Source organism: Melospiza georgiana, chromosome 6, assembly GCF_028018845.1.
Source record: "Melospiza georgiana isolate bMelGeo1 chromosome 6, bMelGeo1.pri, whole genome shotgun sequence".
Classification (NCBI taxonomy): Eukaryota; Metazoa; Chordata; class Aves; order Passeriformes; family Passerellidae; genus Melospiza; species Melospiza georgiana.
In genome coordinates this window covers 3,282,803-3,304,717 of record NC_080435.1, presented here as the reverse complement: position 1 = coordinate 3,304,717, position 21,915 = coordinate 3,282,803, and the positions used below count along the sequence as shown (strand labels likewise).

The 21,915-nt window shown below is 38.4% G+C and overlaps 1 protein-coding gene across 6 annotated transcripts in view; it reads right to left on the bottom strand.

Annotated features, from left to right (window-relative positions):
• Positions 1-21,915, bottom strand: part of SIPA1L1 (signal induced proliferation associated 1 like 1) — a 200,600-nt gene that overhangs the window by 21,160 nt on the left and 157,525 nt on the right. For all 6 annotated transcript variants that reach the window (XM_058027403.1, XM_058027402.1, XM_058027401.1 and 3 more), the window contains 5 exons: positions 20,411-20,987; positions 19,030-19,304; positions 15,232-15,507; positions 7,089-7,238; positions 2,394-2,518 (listed from right to left, as the gene is read on the bottom strand). In XM_058027403.1, coding sequence (XP_057883386.1) covers positions 2,394-2,518; positions 7,089-7,238; positions 15,232-15,507; positions 19,030-19,304; positions 20,411-20,987 — 1,403 coding nt within the window. The remainder of the gene's footprint in view (positions 1-2,393; positions 2,519-7,088; positions 7,239-15,231; positions 15,508-19,029; positions 19,305-20,410; positions 20,988-21,915) is intronic.

The window sequence follows — 21,915 nt, the reverse complement described above, 5'->3', positions numbered from 1 at the left end:
GTTAGAACAACCTGAACAGTATCATGTCCCCACTGTCCAAATCAGAGCATTTAAACAGCAGACTATTCCCTTTCACAGGGTACTGACATTGGATCTCTAAATGCTTGATACCTGCTGACATGAGATTTAAAAGACTCAACACCCACATTTCCTTAAATGGCATTCTATGCAAGGCAGGACAATAGCAAGTCTACAGTGATCACTTGAATGAATCCATTTTCCCCAGTACAACTACTACACATATTTCTTACCAAAGTCGAGTTAAATAAACGTTTTCTATCTTAAACACTGCTGGCTGTGAATGTGGAAACTGCATAGATGTACAAAAGGAATACTTGCTAAACTAAACCTGACAAAAGTGAATGGAAGTCAAATCACTCATCTTACATGGACACTCAGAGGAATACACTTCGCCAATAAAACTTATTTTCCCAGGAGATAACTGTGAAGGTCTAGAGGGTGTTCAGACACAGCCTGTTAGGAAGGTAATTGCCTTCTCAGAGCCCAAGGTCACTATTTTAAAAGAATCTCTCTCAGTTATGAGTTTTACGTATACTTCTACATATATTCTGCTCTTCTAAAAATGTTCCTTTTAAGTAGAATATGTGCTGACAAACATCAAGTACTTAACAATATCCATTGCAAATAGTAGTGTTTTCTCCACCACAGCTACAGTTTGTTCATCTTGATCTGCAGCATCATGAGCTTTTTAAAAAACAAATAAAAGCTGTGAGTTTTTTTAAAAGAATAATAATCATAATACCAGTAATAATATCATCATCAAACTTGATTTCCCCTGGCAAGTGGTAGCAAGCAGTGTTGGTGAACACAGAACAAAGTGCTCTGCAGCAAAGGATAGGCCCAGGAAGGTGTCAGTGTGTGGATTCACTACACACACCTAAAGCCTTATTTACCCTGAGACAGATTATCCCAAGTGGAAACGTACATGTGTCAAAAAACAAACTTTCACCTGGATTCACCAGATTGACAATAAAGTCTCGATCAGAGACGCAGCTTCCAATTCTATGAAAGCAGGACAATACACAAGAGATAAAATACAGGGATTTTACATCACTGTGCATTTCTCATCACTTTCTAAATGCTGGAGACATCTCTCCTACCATGTAATTTTTCCTGTTCTTTCTGGCTTTATTTATTTTGCTAATATGTTGACACCTGACACTGTAGAACAGAACTTGTTGGCAGCTCCCTCAGTGCCAGCACCAACACTGAACTGTTGGTCTGCAAAAGTAATGCTGAGCAAAAAGATCATTTTTACATGTGTCATTACCATCACAGCTTCAAAACATATGTGATTAAAATTGTTCTGTCAAAACGAGAACTGTAGATTAGTATAATCATAGTTTTTTACTCTGAGTATGAGGGGAGTTGTGAGGGAGGGACTGACAGATGGTTTTGATGACAAGGCACAGCTTACTGAGGTTGTGAAGGTGTGTGAACCAAGAACATCTTCAGAACCAGAGGCTGGCAGCATATGCCTTAAATTCCTCACGTCACTGAAGTGTATTCTCCCTAGAACATTAGCCCATTTGTGCAGTGATGCAATCAAGTGATGCAATAGTGAAGTATGGTATTGTTTAATCAAGTGTAAAAAAATTTAGAGAAACACAATCTAGCAACCTTGGCCAGGGTCATCATGGTGGAAAACTGCTGTTTGTAGATAGGACATTTTCATTGGTGTCAGTCTTACTGGTAATTCCTTCAAGTCAAGCCATAGTTGTAGCAAAAGGTCTATGCGCAAGAACTTCAAATGAAGGTCTAACAATGTAAATTCTCAGTTCCTAGCTGTTTTTTGTAGTTAATGTGTTCCCTCAGCTGACAGCTTAATTGCTACATGCAATGAAAATGTATACATTCGTGGAAGGTGATTACCTACTTATAGATTTACTTCACTATTTAAACTTTAATTGCCTTTCTACCATTTTATACATGGTGTTTTTATAGTTTCAATGATCAAACAATCAATTTGCATTTATATAGCATATTTGAAAAGGAAGCATCACAAGCACTTCAGCCAACTAAGCAAAAATTGAACTAAGCTAAGCCACTCAGGAGAGTAGGTAAGGTCAAGCAAGTCCTCGGCAGCAAGACAAATTAATAAGTGTGTCTGCCCAGCTCCTTCTAAAAGGACAGAATGTTTCAGGGTAAGAGCATTAAGGCAGATTTAATCCCACAATCAAATAAGGAAATGAAATCAGTTCTTCCTCAGGTGATACTCCTAGGTCTCAAGGAAGCAGACCGCAGAAGCTGCAGCGCAGGCTCCAGACCTAATTACTCATGCTGATGAACAAGGCTAACTCTGAAAGCAGCGCCCTTGAGAGGGCTCAGGGTGTGCAGGAGAGGCAGGGCCAGGGCCAGAGCTCCGTACGTACCCAGCTGGTCAGCGATGCTGTCCTCGCTCCTCTGCCAGCTGGGCGTGGACTTGCCGCTGCCGCCCGTGTCCGACTGCGTGCTCTGCCGGTCGATGGAAGCGGGGGATCTGCGGCTAATTCCAAACCTGTTCTCCCCAAACACAAAGCACATAAGCATTTTAAGTATACAGAAACCTCACACAAGGGGAAAAAAAGAGCGCTTTTAAGAAGCCAGTGTCAAACAACAGGGCAAACCAATGCACGGCACAAATGCTCGAGGGATTTATGATTTCATTTTTGTGGGAGCTCTCCAGACCCTTCTACCAGCTTTAATGCATACGATTACAATATACATTAATTTATTGAGCATCCTTGGGCAAGAACAACTGGTTACAATGCTACAATTGAAAAAAAAAAAAAAAAACAGATCAAAACATCAAGAAAGAAAATTAAGTGTTTTTATTTACACAGATGTTTACATGAAAAGGTGACCGGACTGTTACATGGTAATAGAAAACTCAACATAGTGAGTAAAATGTAAAAGTTTGGATAAAAACCACATAGGGAAATGAGGTGTGTTTATTGGGAAAAGATCAGATCCTTTCAACTACCTCAAACTAGTCAAAGAAAGCATCAGAAAGTTTGTTGGGACAATCCCATGGATCTCAGCCACTTCCCTGGGGTCCAACCAAGAGAATAGTAAGGTCATACTTCTGGGTGATGCAGACATATATGCCAACAACATGGATTTCTTTGGGACAATATTAACACTGCCAAATACTTTAAATAAGCCTCTATAAAGTCAACTGTTGAATATGGATTCCCAAATCCTGATGTTTATAAATTCTGTAAATTCTTAAGTTATTTTATCATAAAATGATGTGAGTGGATTAGTGCAAATTAAATATAGCTGTAAGAAAGTAGTGAGACATACACCTATTGCTGTAAAAGAAAGCATACAGAGCAAAATGAAAAGTTCAATGGACTTTGCAAATCCTGTCAGAATAGGCAGACAGATTTCAGAAAGATCCATAAAGCCAGAGTAAACTCAAGGAGATCAAGCTAATGACAAAAGAGACACACAGAACCCATGTGCCACACTGAGCCTACATGCCTCATATGCCTAAAAGCCTGTAAGACTTGAAATCTACAGTTCTGTATTACATATAAATCACTTATAAGTCTGCAAGAATTACAGCTTGGTTCAGAAATAGCAAATCAATCATTAAGAATTCATCAAGAATAATGTATTTCTGAGGTTTTTATTTTAATCAGATATATTCTGAAAGAAAAAGAAAATCCTTCAACTCTACATGCACAGGATAATACACAAAATAATTATAAGCTGATATATCATTGCTATATCAATGAGTTTCTCTATCTGTAATGTCCAATAAAACGAGAGAAAATAAAGTGGCCCAGCTGTGATGTCTACTCTATGAGCTACAGACTGCCCCACACAACCTCCAATGTAAGACACCCTCCCAGCTGTCAGAGCAAGCTCAGTGTGGTTACCCCACTTGAAGTTCACACAGTTGATAACTCAAATGAACCCACCACAGCAACATTAATTATATGGCTCAGAACAACAAAATCCCACTCTCATCCTCAAGAACAAGCAGCTGGAACACACTTGTAATGTGCAGCACACACTGAAATTTCAGCCTTCTAAAAATTCACCCATATGTGATCACCCCTTTTGTTCACTGCTCCCTGATACAGCCAGCATACATTTTAATGAATTAGAAAATAAGGAAAACCTGTATATATCTGCCTTCTGAATATAAACAATTTACACTGAAATTATGCAAAAAGTAACACTTTTCCTTTTCTATTCACACAGACGAAGTAGGATTTCACTGATCCAATACCTAAATTAAACATGATGACTTCAATATCAATTCAAGATATGTAAAAAAAGTCTAAACACAGCATTTCAAAGGTGACTGATTTCTTAAACACTGATCTGTAGTCTAACTTTTAAGATTTGTAAACAAACTCATGAGAAGAATGTATTTTCATGATAAAATAACTAGAAGCTGGTATCTAAAAGGAAAGGCCAAAAGCCTAAACAAATCTGGGTGCAATGAAGTTGCACTGCATCAATATTTTGTTTTCTCTTGTGATACCCTCTTACCTAATCTCCATTATGTTCATATGCATATAAGCGGTCAATCTATGTATGATTAAATTTTACTTTTTACAATAATTTATTGTCAGTGCAATAGCAAATGCACAAACATAGCATAAGTGTACAGAACACACAAAAACACATCAAGATCAATGTGGATATTCTTGAAGGCAGGGAAGTTTTTGCCTAAACCCAGTTTAGGATATGGATCAATAATCTAGAGGCAGCAATTACTGCTTGTACCAATGTCTGACAGAGGCTGGACTCACCATTCTCCTGGTCAGATAAAGTTCACAAACCTTCCAATTGTCATACTGTGTAACAATAAATAAATGTATGCACAAATGGTGAGGTTGAGATTTCCTGCACTGGGAAATCTCAGAGAGTACTGTACCTAGAGCAAACTGGAACTTCACTTTTGGAAGATTACCTTCAGGACATGGCTCCCCCTTGGCCCTTATTTCAGCCTATCATTCTCTCTAACATCTTAGCAACTCCATGTTACAATTTCTCTCCCCTACTTTAACCCCACAGCCAGGGTAATGCTGACCAGCCCTACCTGGGATACCAAACACAGCTGCAGAGCTGCCTGAACCTGCTCTTTCAGACCAATCTCAACAGAAGATGAAGATGGAACTGCATCAGCTTTTAGTAAAGGGACAGACACTTAATTGCTTCTTGAGGCAAGGAAAACATTCCTTCACAATCACATTTTTCATGCTTTCCATTTAGTCTTTACATGCTTACCGTTTAGGTAGATGTTTGGGAAATCCTGAGTAAGCATGATTCATGTGTACAAGGACAGTATAAGAGGCAAACTGCTTTTCTTATGGGAATAGAACAAAACAGTAAAATAACTGGAATCAAGAAATTGGGGTTTTTCTAAAGAGCATCCAAAAAAGAACATGCAAAGTTCACCTATTAATTGCTTCTTTCATTATTCCATTTAAACTGTGTTTCCTTGCACAGAATTAAAACTTCAACTCCAAAATGACAGTACAGCCAATATTTCTAGGACACATCTCCTTGCTGAAATTTCAAAATGCTTGAAGAATGGCGTAGAGAACATATTTTTATAACTAATTTAAAAGATGGAAAAGGGTTGGATTGGGTGCTGGTCTGCTCTGAGGACAATTCAAAACAAACCTTCAAGTGTGTCTGAAAATCCCTTCCTACTCGAGCAGTTTTGCTTGTGGTGGTGAAAGGACATATGGCAGCAATACCTTTTTTGTAGTGCAAATGATGTAGTTGGAAAAGAGCAAACAATAATGGGAGCACAAGCTACTCATCAGAATTCAAGGTAACACAGAAATGCTGCTGGCGTGATGTGAATGAGCCAGAAAGTCTACAGAGGATAAAGAGGTTAATTGCCTTTTTCCAGCTGCAGAGCCCTGGATACACCTATATCTAGTGTTTCCTCACAGCAAACTTTAATAGGTTTAAGGGCAAATCTCCTAAAGTCAGCAGGACTTAAGCACAAGCTTAAAGAATGACCAGAACAGGCCTGATAGTGTCACGAATCAAAGCCTTCATGAAGGTGGGCAGCAGAGAAGAGACTGACTCTTCATAGAACCTCAAACTGAGCTGCAGGAAGGACAGGGGAGGACAAATCTTCAGTGCAGGGGAGTAAGCAGCAGTACTTTTTCAAACACGTGCTCAGAACAGTGTTCTCTGGGCTGACACAGAGCACCTAGAGGCAAAAGACAGTGCCCTTGTACTAAGCAGTTCCAGACAATGGCATTTAATCCCACTAATAATGTATCTATTAAAACAAAGATATTTCTACCTTATAGAAGACCCAAACCAAAATGAATTACACACAATGACCTGGAAAAGTACTCAAGAATATTTCAGAGGGAAGGCTTGCAGTGTGAACTATCAGCAGTTTTGTCCTTTTATCTTCTCTATAGGAAGTAATTTGGAATGTAGTTGACAGCTCTGCTGCCAATTTTTTTTTTCTCTACTTGGCGATCTTTGATTTATTGGTCCTTTCAGTGCTCTCTGAATATGATACAGATTTAATTTCTTCCTCTGCAAGTTGCCCCTTACACTGACACTTCAGAGAGTTTGAAGACTTCTGGAAAGGTGGAAGCTTTAAGACAGAATTACTGTGAATATGTGAAAATGAAGCTAGCTGTGGATTAATTAGCACTTTTGTGCCTACACATCTTAGCTGCACTCAGTACTACTGTGCTTCAACTATTAACTGACTGCAAAGTCCCAAACCTATTACTACTTTTCTTTTAGAATCTAAACCTGTGAAAGGAAGCAATTTGCCATGTGAAACCAGCACCTTCAATGAAGGTTTTTAAATATATAAAAGTCCTTCTGTGTAGTAATCTGAGCAGCTGTAAACTAGGAAGAGAGAGAGCAGTTAGGCTGCAAGGTAAAAGCGGAAGCAAAGGATTGTTAAAACTGGCTTTTTCAAGAAGCATGACAGTGTTATTTGAAAACAGCCATGGTTTCATGCATGTAAACAACAGCTGACAGGAGCCTGTGTAAGCACTCCTTGAGCGCACATTACAACAAATGAAACAGAACAAAAAATCTGCTGAAACAAAACATGTAAAAAGTCTGGTGCCTACCCTTCTGGCATAGATTTTTGTCTGTACGTGCCCCCAGTAGAGCCGGTGTCACTGGAGGAGGACAAGTTGCTTGGAGAGTTGCGGCACTGCTGCGACCTTGCTAAGGCAATGGAGGAGACGGTGACGTAGACATCGGAGCCAGGGGACAGCCTGTGAGGGAGCAAGGGAAGCCACAAATCAGCAGGGTCACACTGCAAGGCACGCTCAAAAACACCCTGCAAACTGCTGCAGCTGCAAGCAAGGGCGCCGTGGAGACAGCAGAAATCCCATCAGCTGAAGGATCAGACATTTCCCCCTTATTGTCTACTGGAAACCATGAAAATCAACTGTAAAACCCTGGATGCATGGGAAGAAATAAAGGCAATGTGGGAAGAAAATTCTGGCATACATTACAGATTGATTGTAAAGAATAATGAAACACTACATTCCTCATCAAAATAGCAAATAGAAGAAAATATTCCTAATTCTCATAGCAAACTCTTGCCTAGAACTTAAACTAAATGTAGTGAGCTGCCTATGCAAACTCTTCCAAGAGTATCAAGTTTACCTCTACGCCACCAAACTTGTCCACTTTAAAACACAAGGACTAAAAAAATGCAACGAAATCTATACATACCACCTTAAAGCTTAACATTCTAATACAAAACCATCTCAACAGATCAAGAACTCTGTTTGAAAATGCAGACCTGAGTCACATAAAGCCTTCACCGCTCAGAATAACCATACAGCAAATAAACAGTCTAGAACTGCAACAAATGCAGCTGGGCAGAATGGCTGGAAGCAGCAGGCTTATACTGCCCAACTCGTATCCTGTTCTGTAGTCCAAGGCTTTTGTAGATAACTGCTAGCTTTGTGCATTTTGTTTCCCAAACCCCAGCAGAACTCACTGCTGTTAGCTAGTTCTTTGTTCTACTCTACTTTGTTCAGTTGTGACTGAAGCTATTCAAAAGTTTTACAGTGATTTAAGTGAAGTTTGAATTATGCCATTCACAAACATCCAACTCCTACTGTGAACAACAGCCTTTATTAATTTTATTTAGGAAAACAATAATTTGCACAAGCTAAATAATTTAATATTTGAAAAACAGATAATGACTTCAGTGAAACATATAGATAAATTGCCTCAGCACCCAGCTCAGGTCTTGGGCTTCAGAAGATCTTAGCCTGGCCATTTAATCTGGATCTCTAAAGGAGCGGCAGATTTTAAATTGGGTCTCACCACAATAACGTAAAAACTTGAAAAGTTTAAAAAATCTTCTGGAAATAAAAACCAATTATTGAGCTGATTAATTGTACTTATGTATGCACTTATATCAAAACAGTGTGTGTATATATATTTATATTTACATTTATATCAAATGTGCATTGTCCTTCTAAGTACTTTGCAAGAAAGCAGTAAACAAAATCTTAAAATGGAAAGAGCAGTATGACTGGATCAAACATTTTTGCCATCTGGAATTTCATGAAGTGCATATAACTAATAGTAACTCTTTTTCTGAGACAAGAAAGGAACTATCTAAGGCCTGACCATGGTAAGTGCTACACCAATTCCACTAATGCCTTTCTAGTCTACCAAACATATTTAAACTTATCCCACATTTATCAAGCAACTATTCTGAAATATTTGCTTGCTAAGAACATAGTTGAAGACTTGTAAACTTGGGGACCCATAAGCCAAGCAGTTTATTTTCCCAGATGTACTCCTCTAAAAAGAAGAAAGAATCGTTTGGCCACACAAAAAATGCACTTCCATTAGCATTCGCTCACATATAAAGGTATACACATTTAAACTCAGTTACACTTGTAGAGCAATACACAGTTTAAAATGGTGACCTTTTTTCCCAATGCTAAATTGGAATTGATGGTAAGGAAACCAATTACTTCTCAAATAATTTATTTGAAATTTTCTCTTGAAAAATGCTTACATTTTCATTTCAGATTCAGCTATGCCTTTTTGTTTTCTTCCTATGCCTTACCAAAAAGTGACAGCACTCTTCAGAAGGAACATCAAGATTTCAAAACTCTATGTCATAAGAGTTCTAACTCATTTACAAAGAGGAAAGACCTTGAGGGCAAACAAAATTGTATTAGAAATGTGGTCTGAACAATAGAGATGAACAACCAGTGAGGTAGGACATTCTTTTAATTAAAGCAGAAGTATATTTTTGTCAGTACAGTTCACAGTTGCACTAAAACACACTAATGCTATAAGACATTTCATTTTGTGAAATATATAAGAGAAAAGAATTTAAGAGCAAATTAGTTCAAATTGACTTTTTGAACTGCTTTGAAATCTTTTGATGAAAGGCACTTCCCAACACAAAAGGTGCATTGTGTTGTGTTAGCAGTATGCCCCTATAGCTAAAATCATCTGAGCCTGTCTTTTGTTTATAATTAAAAACCATACTAAAGCAAGCTCTTATCTATTTCAAAAGAGAGTTTTAAAAAGAAATGCCAAAATGGTTAAGTGTATGAGTCCCACAATTGAATTTAAAAATAGGCCAAGCGTCCATTACATTAAACAGATACAATTACATTGAAGTCAATTGAACTGGGATTATCCCATGCATGATTTAGTTCCAACAGATCTAGTTCATCTTGAAAGAACTGGTTAAGTCTTGCCAAGTATGGGAAGAACATCATCTTTTGTGAAAGCAGTGAGTGGAAAGGGCATACATTTATTTTGTTTAATATGACAACACAGACATTGAAAGCATCTTATAATAAATTAATTTCTATGCCATTAGCTGTAATTTTCCCCACGTATTCAGGGCACATAGGTATGTAGTACACACATTAGAAGAAAAATGTCAGTCTAGGTCACTTTGTGCCTATGGCCTAAGGCAGTCTAATTACAAGATCATACACAGGTGCTTTTTCCTGTAAAACTGTACAGGCACAGGGCCTACACTGTGCTACAACTTCCCTGCAAGAGCTGCAGAGCCCAGGAGCAAAGGAGGGTCAAGGCTGGCAAAAGAGGGAAAATGGCCTTACAGTCAGTGCTGACTTGGCAAACTGAATTCTTACTTTGCACTTGCTGGACCACTCTATGTGACCACTACTGTATTTGTTAATGACAATTTTTCATTTGTCGTTGCTAATTTCAGTTTTTCAAAAGGCCTTACTTGATTTTAAGGCCCACTATATCGCTGAGCTGAAATCTTCCTAAAGCAGCTGAAGTCAACTGAGGCTATAATTTGAATATACAAAATATTAACAATGCTGGGCACACTTCCAAATATGAGATGGCCAAAATAAGCAGAACAAATAATTAGAACATAATTTATCTCTCTACCTTTGTTCTAATTTGAAGATGGTGAAAGACATCTCTTCTCACACAGGAATTTTGAAAAGTAAGTTTAATTAATACCCATGAAGCATTCAGAAACTATAGTAATGGGCATCACTGTAAAGCTTAGAGGGGAATTAGTAATGGCATCTTTACAACAGGATTTGAATGTCATCCAGTAAATAAGGGACAGAGTAATGAAGAGGAAAAGAAAAACTAAATAGCTCTTCTTTAATGAGCTGCATCCACTGTGTGAATTGAATGAGGCAGATGTCCTCCGTTGCAAGAAATTCTTGTAATTTAATCAAAAGAAGCATCTGATATACAGTTACACAAGAGTTCTGAAAAAACAGCACAGCAAATCTTAATTCTGGCATGCTTACCTTCCATGTGTTTGAGTTTTACAATCCTAGTAATACTGCAAGCCACAACAATTTGCTGCAAACACCGTCTCAAATGCTCTCATGTTTAAAGGAAAACAATCCATTCCATTCAAAAAGGAAAAAAACCCCATCAATTTTGAAGAAGGGGATAGTGAATGAAACAGAAAAGGCAATTAGGCTGTCATGTTGTACCATCTCAAGTTTTTGGGTTTTTTTCAAGTTGATCATCACCTTTCAGAAGACACATATTGTAAAAAGAAAAGGCACAGAGGCAGGCAGTGGGACACCAGATGGACAGAAGAGTTTGTGTATGAAGACACACTGAACAAGCCCTGTGGCTCCAGGGATTATAGAGAAACTTATCCTCTCTGCTTCACTTCATCCAAACATGAATTACACTGGGCCAAGCAAGCAGCGATTACTCACTATCCCTCCTGACAAAAGCACAAGCAGGAGGTCTAGAACTACCAAGAGACCAATTAGCAGGAACCTGGATGAAGAGATAGCAGCCACAGCAGCACAGGTGCACCCAGCTCCAGGCAATCTTACACAGCAGACAGCCAGGGGACTGTCAGACCTGGTAAAAAGAGTCTTCCTTTACACTTGTAAGCATTTCCTATGCTTTTCCCTGGTCCCCACTGATGGCCCTTGTCAAACAACAATGACCAAATCTTGACATGACACAGTGTGGCTCTTCTCAGATGCTTTTACATTGCAAGAGTTTGGCTGCACAGGCATGCATACCAACAAACCTCTGGTTTTTCCACTGCTTCATCCAGCTCTAGGTCCCAGAGCTGGTACCAAGTGTGTGGAATAGAATCTCATGTTGGTACATGTTTTAATTAGAAGAATGTTATGAGAACGTTTAAATAACAAATCTTCAAACCCTGTGAGGTAGGCAGTGTGTGTACTACAATGCTGACTTGACAGGTAGCAAATGAGCACAGACACCTGTTTGTTCATATTTGGAAAAATGTCACTGATGCAAGGCACACTGCAGCAGATGAGGATTTTTAGGTGATACAGGAACAGTTTAAAATACAATCTGCCTGCAGGAGTTAACCTATAAGCTACAACTGGCATAATTACTATCACTGACTACATGGGCATCATTTCAATAAGGATGGAGTCTTAGGGCAGGACTGTGCTTCAAAGTCCTCAATGTGACACAAAACCAATCAACGATATTGTTCTGATACTTCCATACTGCGGAATTTTACTGCCATGTGTGACTGCAGTCATGCTGTAATTCATTTTCCACTTGGTTTAAAATATTGACTGTGCTCAGAAATGTTCTAGTTAAGAGCTTTGAGCTTTCATCCAACAGTACTCAACTACAGACTGAAGTGCTCAAGTCCAGACCTGAGTCTTCAACATACTTTCATCACTGATTTCCACACTTTTTCAAATGTCTGTCAATCAAGTTTTAGTTAAAACTGGTTCCAGTTTAATTGACAAATTAAGAACAGATAATTATCTGCCATTATCTCCTCTCCTTTCCTTACACAGTTTATTAAGAGAGTGTGGAAACCAAGTGTACAAAAAACCTGAAAATTGTGAGAAGGGGGGAAATAAATAAAAAAATCAAGTGCTATAATTACATGTTCTCCAAAAACATTAGCTCTGGTTTACTTCACACATATGTGGTTTATTGTTTTTTCCTTAAACTCTCCTGATATTCATAATAGGCTATATAGCATCCCACCTGTTAATTAATATTGTGAAATAAGCCATAACTTGGGATTTATTGAATTTATAATATTAGATTTTGTAGTCTTAATGTTGGAGTAACATTAGAGATTTATTTGAAGATTTATAATAAAGGGTTATTTGAAGATTTATAATGAAGGGTTATTTTTCCTGTCTACAAATACCCACCTATATCAATAATGACTACATTCAAGGATCCAGGTACTGTGAAGATCAGGGAAGATAAGCTAGTGAATTGGATATATGAAGATAATCCAAAGAAGGCAAATTCAAGTACTCTGCTGGACTGGACATCTGTCAGCCTTCTCAGAATGAGGGATTGTCAAGCAACACACTCTCCCACCTACAATAGCAGTCTCTATGGGGAGACAACGTTTGGATGAATATGAAGTGAAATTCTCCTGTTCTCAAGACTGCTCATGCAGATTTTATTTATTTCCAACATACATAACGGACTAAAGGGGACAAAGCACAGCAGAGAACCATCACTGCTGCCTGCACCAGAAACATGCACAGATTTCAGCACCTCCTCCTCAGTGTTCTTTAGGGTAAATATGAAAACTAGTGGTGAAAAACTAAATGAGACAGCAGCTAAGAGGGCTATGAAAAACCCACCTTTGTTGATTTTAAGACTTTATACAATAAGAAGTATCTGAGCTTTCTGAAAAGCTTTACCACGCAGAGAAAAGACAAGTCTTTTCTCTGAGTCTTGCAGTGAGCTTATTGTTGAGGTTTTCTCCCTCCTGTATTTCTTTATAAAGAAAAAAAAAAATCTTCCCTTTAACTCAAAAGACATTAACCTTATGCAAGTGATGATATATTTAAACTTGATTTATCCAAGACTAACATGTTTAGCAGACCAGAAAGATGACAGAAGACATTTCTCAAGCATCCAGAAAAATTCCCAGTGAAATTTAAAAGCTACTTTGATAATATACTTTCAAGGATGAAAAATCCAATAGAACCTTTTTTGAATAATAATAAAAAGAATAGTTAAAAGAATGCCTAGAGGAGAAAAAAAACCAATCAAAACCAGCTACATGCCCTGAAAATGAAGGAAATAAAAAGTCAAAGTTTCACTTTTTGAAAACAAATACTGACTAAGAAAATATAATTTTCACTTTGCAAACATTTAGCAGGCCATAACCCCCTTTTTTCTAGAAGCCTCCAGAGACTGGATAAATCTTGAATGCCTTAGGTATGTGATGCTGCCTGTGTACAATTTTATGCACAAGGAACATACAGTTGTTAATACCCCTTCTCCCAGGGCAGCCAAAGGCTCTCTTTGACATGAGCCAACTCCAGACTGCAGCCAAGTTCTCTGGTTAATGCCATGATGAGATGGAAGCATCTGGAAAAACCAGCAACTCAACAAAATCCAACAGTCTGTCATTGCCGTAAGCTTTTCCCAGGTATGACTGGGCCTTCTGGAACTACATAAGGAGATTGTTCAGCACTGGTGAGAGCAAAAAATGCCACCAGCACAGCTGCTCTTCCTTCCAGTTCAGCATCTGCCTGTCTTTAGCTCAAAGAAGCAGATATAGCCTGTAGCCATGCAATTTTTATGTTGGTCCAAATATGTAATTTGAGAATCAAGTCCAGCATTTCAGTGGCTTCTGCAACCTTTTTTAACAGACAGACAATCTAGTCAGGTCGTCTATGAAAGTATTAGTGGCTTCAGTGTTGCACTTTTGTTCCAACTCCCACAGATGGGAGCTTTTGAAGTATATATTTAAGAAAAAGAAAGTAAGAATATTAAGTCCTTAGTAACCATCGTAATTTCCTAACAAGGTATCCAACACAGAAGTTTCAATTTCATGTTGGTAGTTCCTTGGTCTTGGCTGTACCATCTTTGAACATGTTTTTCCACCCCCAGTTCTTCAAGACGTGAAAAAGATTTTAAGTTGTTTCATTAGAACTCTTATATTTTCCACAATATGCATCTTATTACCATTGCTTACATTTTTCACCCATAAAGATGATCAGAACCTATCTACAGCTTTTTTCCCTAGGAATTGTCCAAAATAAGAAATACAAGCTATTAACCTGCTTCCCTCCACAGATCTCATTGCAAATGCAGAGACAGATTTGTATAGATAATCAAACCAATGACAGTTCATTTGATGCTATCAAATACATATTTTTCTACAAAAGAATAAAAACACTGTTACATGATGGACCTGATACCTTTATCCTAACAAACATTTTCTTGTTTAAAAAACTTGAAACAACAAAAAAACCCAAACTGCCCTGGAGAAATCCAAAATTAGAACAATCCATCCTCTAGCCTAAAATGTCTGAACACTGAACACTCCCCAGTCAGATAAATTTCCTTTCTATACCAGTCAGAATTCTCTTGCTAAAAACCCTGTAAGATACTATTTTTGCTTTGGGAGCTTTAGGCAATTCCACCAAGCCTATGAACAAGATAAATTTTTGATTTACTTTTTCAAAATGCTGACGTTCATGAACACTTAGCTCTAAAACTCTGACTGTAACTCTTTTAAAACTTAAATAACATCACAGCAGTTTCAGAATACCATCCAACACAGAGAAACATTCCAGCATACTTAATTTTGCAGTTAATTGTGCCAGGAAAGGTATTTCCTTTTGATTATTGTTTCATTCATAGTCACGCTGTCTTTTGACTAATTAAAACCAAGATTAAAAGCAGTCTTCAGGTACTTAGATAAACTCCTGTGAATTTTCCCAGGCAAGATTCAGAGCAGCAATAAAAACCATTTGTGAAGAAGACACGTACCTCCGGCTCTCCAATGGGCGCCCATCACTCGAGATGCTTCGGGGAATGTTGGCTCGTTCTGGGGGTGGCATTTTCCCTTCTCCTTTTCCAGAGCTAATCCTAGATGGTACTGGGCTTTGGATTTGAGATGGCACCTGAGCCACATGAGGTCCCTGTCCTTTGCTCGCGTTTCGCTGCCATTTATTATTATTTCTGAAGGGAAATTTGAATTCATATGACATTCCTTCATTCACTTTGTACTCCATCACTGGCATACGGTAGTTTTCTGAAGAACTCCTGGAAATGAAGAAATTAATATGCAGCTGTAAAAATTAAAACATGTGACATGTTCACAAGAAGAGAAATCTGAAAACAGAAGCTGAACCAATTCTATGGAAATATGAGATCTTTTTAAGAAACGTTTATTTAACAAATTTTAGAAGGCTCAAGAAAAAGGACTAGTGATGTTGAGAGTCTGTCTCTTCATCCTGGTGAGTGATGCACAACAGACTACCACGGACTCTGCCTTGTTGGCCTTTCCCCTGACTGTCACACATTAACAACCCTGTTGTCACCATCACTAAGCCCTAACCCAACGCCTGTCATTGTCTATCCCTCCAGAAGAGTTTACAGCCATCCATTCCAACATTTCAGTTAATCAAGCTGATACTCTCCATCTGATAGAAAAACTAAAGATTTGTGAGAAGGGTATCCCCCCTTCCTAAAGCCACGTGTTTTAGAACTTACCTGCACCCAGACAAATAAGACCTGAAATGTTTGTTCTCTTTGAGATACATCTTTCTGATGTACAGACATACATTCCGATGTACAGACAAGAGTCACATGAAATAAGGCACTAGACATAACTTTCAAATATCTCTGGCTTTGGAGTACCTCAGATGATAAATCTGAAAATTATGAAAAGACTTGCTAGAAACTGTAAATGCCAAACCCCAAAGATGCCCGTTGCTTCCTGGGGAACAGCACAGCATAAAAATCTGACTAGAACAGAATGTAAGCTAATGCAGCCCACATAAGAAGCAGGGCAAACTTCTGCATATATTTCAAATGAGGCACTTGGAAAAAAATGTGATCTTCCACTTCAGTAAGGATAATTTTGGCATTTCTCTTGACAAATGTGTATATATATATCTGAGTGAACACTGAGTATGTTTTATCATAATTACTTTATCTACATACATCACTCTCTAATGGAAAGAAAAATAAAAAATCAGTGCAAAATTTTGAACCCATAGCTCCTCCTCTAAGCAATTACACCATTAGGGCTGAAAAATATTAGTCTATCTTCCCTGCAAAAAACAAAAAACAAGAGAACTTGTTATCTGGCCATGCTGACATAAGCAAGTTGTACGGTCTAATAGGAACAGACAAAGTGAAACAGTCAGTGCTGAGGTCTTGCTGCCCACGATGTACATATTCTGTAGTTTTATGCTGGTCTACCCTCTAGTCTTAATGTCCAAATTAAATTATCTGTTGGAAGGCATGAGATGTGCTTCTGAAGCACAAGTAGGTCAGCTTCACCTGAAAGTCTCCCAGGCCCCTCTGATATGATCCACGGCATGCTAGACAGGGATGAGCAGGAGATAAGGCCACTCACAACTGAACTACAATATTGGTAATTGATATCCTTTGTTTTTTCTTTTCTCTTCATATTTTATGTCCCTGCTATTCTTTCCCCAGTGCTTAAGTAGTTTGTTTGGGTTTCTCTTATTTCCCCTGCAAGGTACCTACAATTTAACAAGCAGGAATGCACAATTTCCTCTTAAGGGTGTGTCTTTAGTTTCAAAGCCAGCAATCAGCCCACTAAATGAGTTCAGTGGCAATGTTTTAATAACCATGGTTTAGCAGAGACTTAACCATAACAAGGTCTGCCTCTGCACAGGGCATGAGAATGTGAATTGGGGTGTTTGGATCTATTTTTGCGTCTCCTACTGACCTTGTACATGTGCGTGTCACCACGTCAGCTTATCTAACTGCACTCCAACTTCATGCCAACCAATTTATTAGGATAGGGACTGCTTCTCATATCAATGTAGTATTCCAAGCAGAATGCATCTTGCTTTTAGTTATGGTCTGCAGAATTTACTGTAGTAGAAATACTCAGTGACCTCCAGAGGACATAACGAAAGGACTCCAGTTGCAGAAAATTGATCGCCAAAAGAAACTTACTGCTTTGTGCAAATACTTAACTGAAGTGTCTAGTAATACATGTAGGATAGCTACAAATTCAAGACACAGTTCTTGAACTTTTATGATTTTGGATAGAGCAAATGGGGGGATCAAGAGTCGCTTTGTGGAATTTTATAGCTAGTAATAATCTACCATGAAGATTTGCTCACTGGACAGCAACAACAAAACTCTGAGTATTTCAAAAAGTGCAGTCATTTCTCTTACTGCTATGGGTTTGGATGCACTAAAAGTAAGCCTGGTTTTGGCTGTACTTAATTTAGTTCAGAAATAATAGGATCTGTGCTTTCCACACTGATTTTTCTGCTCTAATCCTTTCATGATGATTGCAGCTGAACTTTCCATTTGCTCGGGCTGCTAAATACTGCTCAAAAGCTTTCCAAATATCTCATGAGTGACCTTATGCCACTCATCATTTTAATCCCTAACATGTATTCAATTTTCCACTGACAGCTGAAGGACAAAAAACTCCTTTTCTCTCTGCTCCTCTTTTGCTAGCATTTACGAAAGGAGTTCATGTTGCTTACAGTAAAAACAAACACGGATTTTTCTTTTACACAAGTACCGGCTCTTTTCTCAAGACACACAATTTCATATATATATATAATAAATATGTGCTGCTGTTCAGCTCCAATCTTAAATATACAAAGATTTAGCTATTACATCTACAAAGTTATGGACTGATTTAAAAAGAGCAGTGCAAAAATGCTCACTTGGTCTCTCACTCCAAGGAATCCTCTGAACTTTGGTAACTGTACTTGCTTCTTGGAAAACCTATCCTAAGCCTTCAGCTAGCCTGGGGGCAAATTTATTCTATTAAACATCATTCCATTTTAATCATACAGGAACATTTCTAGGATACAAATACAGGATGTCAGGAATATGCTTTTAAGACTTAGTGATGTAGCTGAAGGCTACAGGCAATGCTGAGAATTCATAAAAATTATAAAAGCTTTAGTGCGAATTCAGGAAAAATGGAGGGACTTAATGTCCAGTTCAAGAAAAATGCACATATTACTGCTTATTTCTGATGAAGTACCAGTTTTAAACTATAAAATCAGCAATATAATTGACATGAGCTTTAGGCTTAATACAGATGGTAAGTGAGAGAGATACAACAAGATCTATGGAGTAAATAAGAATTTGCAGCAATTTCTCTGGCCAGATCCATACCTTTGAAAAATCCTCATCATTTATAGCCTTACTTCTTGTGAAAACAGAAGCATCTAAGTCTATTCTTAGCTTTCAAGAATTATATCCACAGGCATTAAAAATTACCAGCAAATGGGAAAGCTGGCAGGAATGTGTACAATCAATTTTGATGCATGCTAAACACACAATTATGATTAAAAAGTTGTTTGATTTCTGTGTTAAATTCCATGGCTCCAGGAACTTCTTCACACATCTTATTATATTTTAGTATTCAACAAATATTTGGGGCGCATGGAGACTGAACGAGGGCAGTTTTTCCTGCTCTCATCTTCCAACCTTAAAGTATTGGATTCTGTATTATAATTATACCACTTTTTTCCCCGAGACTAACACTCTACGGTGGCTCTCCCCATAAAACAAGATACAATTTCAGAGCAAACACAGCGACTGCAAAAATACCTGCGTGGCGTGCAGTCCTCGTAGGGAGGGACGATGACGACCTTCACTGTGACTGATGTCCTGAGCAGATCAATCATTTGCTCGTGGCTCAGGGTGGCCACAGCCACCTTGCAGATCTCCACCAGGCGGCTGCCCTGGCGCAGCCCTGCCTGCCAGGCGTAGCCGTAGGGCTCCACGTCGGCCACGATGCCCTCGTAGTTCACGTGGAAACCCAGCTGGCCCAGGCCATTCCTGCGCAGGGTCATCTCCACCGTTTCACAGCCCTTGGTCACCAGCTGGGGATTGAAATGCACACAGAGTTTAATGCATTCAAACACCTCTGGGGCTAACAGAGGTTTTTAGGGGCTCAAGTTTGGCACAACCGACTCCCAAGGATCATGGTGGGACACAATAAAGGCATGTATATTGCAGTCCTAGGTACGTAATCAGCTGAAATGAGTCCTGTTGCTCAAACTAAGATTTTCAGTAGAATCTGGTTACTCAAGTTCTGCCTTAGAATTTTTATTGCAACCACAGGAATTTTAGAAGACACATGGCAGCACACAACAGAAAAACACATGGAGTTACACAAGCATGTCTATCTTTTACACTTTAGTAACCAAAAAAACATTCTCCATTTCTGGCTGTTTCAGGAAATGGCAAAATTACTTCTGTCAGAATGTGGTAACATGCAGCTACTAAGCACAGTAAACCGGGAACTATGCCAACTCTTCCATGTACCATGAGCATCAATGTCATCAAGAGCAATTTAATAGGACCTAGATTTCCTTCTTTTCTGGTAGTTATACAACCACAGTTGTGAAATTACAGGAAAGAGAATGAAATGTAGCATATTCTTTCATAACTTAATTGGATATAAAATGAGCATAGACAGATGTTTTATAGGGAGATACCATGACTCACTACATTTTTAATTTATCACATGCATTCAGAATATATCTGAAGGTTGCAGTGGGGATTGGGACTGCACCCTGCTGGCAACATAATAAATTAGTCCCAAAGACATTGCAGATTCATTTGAAACAAGATACTGCAAGTCTACAAAATAGAGAAAGGGAAGGAAAACAACGAAAAGAAATAATGTGACACTTCTGTACTTATTGTGTGGGAGCAATTTATGCATCTGAAGGACCATGTCTTTTTAATATATTAATACATTTTTCACACACACACAGACAGCTGAGACTAGTTGATATCTGATAAAAGTGAAAGCAATATTCAGTTTTGAGAAACAGAAGCAGCGAAGTCTTCATAAATTTCACAATAAAAAATTTAAACAATTTTAGGAATGGCAGGCATTATTTAAATTGAAGCTTTACCTGGCCAACAGGTGAGAGGAGAAAGCAAAGAAGGGGAACCAAACAAGAGAACACATTCTAACCTCCAGCCTTTTGACGATCTCTTTGATGTCATCAATGTTGCTGATGAAGCTCTCCAAAGAAACACATTCACCTCTCTCATAGAATATTTTGATATTTGTGTCTGTTGAAGTCCACCCAATCACATCTCGACAGGAGCAATTGAACACCACGCTTTTTGTGTCCTGTTCAATGAGGACCACAAACTCATTAGAGATGCCTAGGAGACAGTCTATTTCCATACCCTTGCTGTAGTCTTTTGCATGGACACTCCAGACAATAGCACCAGAACTGTAGATCTCTGCTCCTGGATAAGGTTTGGACTTTTCCTTCTTTTTTGAAGCAAGTGAGATGAAGGGGAACTTGCCAGAAGGGTCAATGGGTGTGTTGGTGACATTCTTCTCTGCCAAGTCTTTCAAGTACTCTTGCCGGGTCCTGGTGGCCATCGCACGGAACTTCTCTGATTTATGAGCAGCATTCTCTGCATTAATGACTTTGGCCAGTAAGAAGTCCCTGAACACATTTGATTTAGGAAATGTCACACCTTTTGGAATAGGTGGGCCAAAGGATGGTACATCTCTGGATCTTGTCACAGCAACACTAAATGAAATAAAAGAATTAAGAAACAGTGTTTCACTCTAGGCAAATTCAGCAGTTTTTGCTTACAGACAATACATTCCCTCAATTTTTTTCTTCTCAGCAATATGCCTAAATTTACATATTAATGTTGCCAGTGTGGAGGTTATGCCCCCTTTACTGTATAAACAGAAAGCCACTTTTTTGCATATAGGCATTTTTGAGATGTTCCCAGTCCCACAGCTTATAAAGAGCTTCAAGTACAAACTGTAGGGCTGGGTTTTTTTTTTTATAAGTAATCATTCATGTATGGCAGTTCTGAATTCTGTTTGGTTTTGGTATAACAAGAAAATTTCTAACTCACACTATGACAAAGGCTAGCTTAGAATGTAGCTACTTAATGCTGAAAGGCTCATCTGAAAGCAGTGCCAAGTGTGTGATCAACACTAGAAATATAGATTAAATGAACACATGGAAAAGATAAAGGCAATGAAGTCATCTCACAAGCCCAGTTCCATTGAGAAAATGATTTGGTGACTGAATGCATATATACATCACATTACTGTTTTACATTTCTGGACTGAAAACCTCACTAGCTAATATTGCTTGACTCCAAAAACACCAAAAATAAGAAACTTCTGAGAAGTCCAGAGATACACAGTAGAAACAAATAAGTTCTTTTTCAACTCTTCCTTTTAGTTCCTGCACCAAGTGATGGACTGACAATAAGATTGCCTTAGGCAATAGGGACCAGCTTAGCTATTCTCAATTGTCAATTCTCTTTTGATATAAATCAGATGCAAGTTGTTTAGAACCTCTGAAGATCAGATATTCCAATCCAGTATCATTCACTTGGCGAATTGTCCTAAGAGACTGAAACTCTACTTCGATAGTTTTGTGACAAGAAATGTCCCAACAGTCCAAACAGGAGTTACCACACATCTGTAACTAG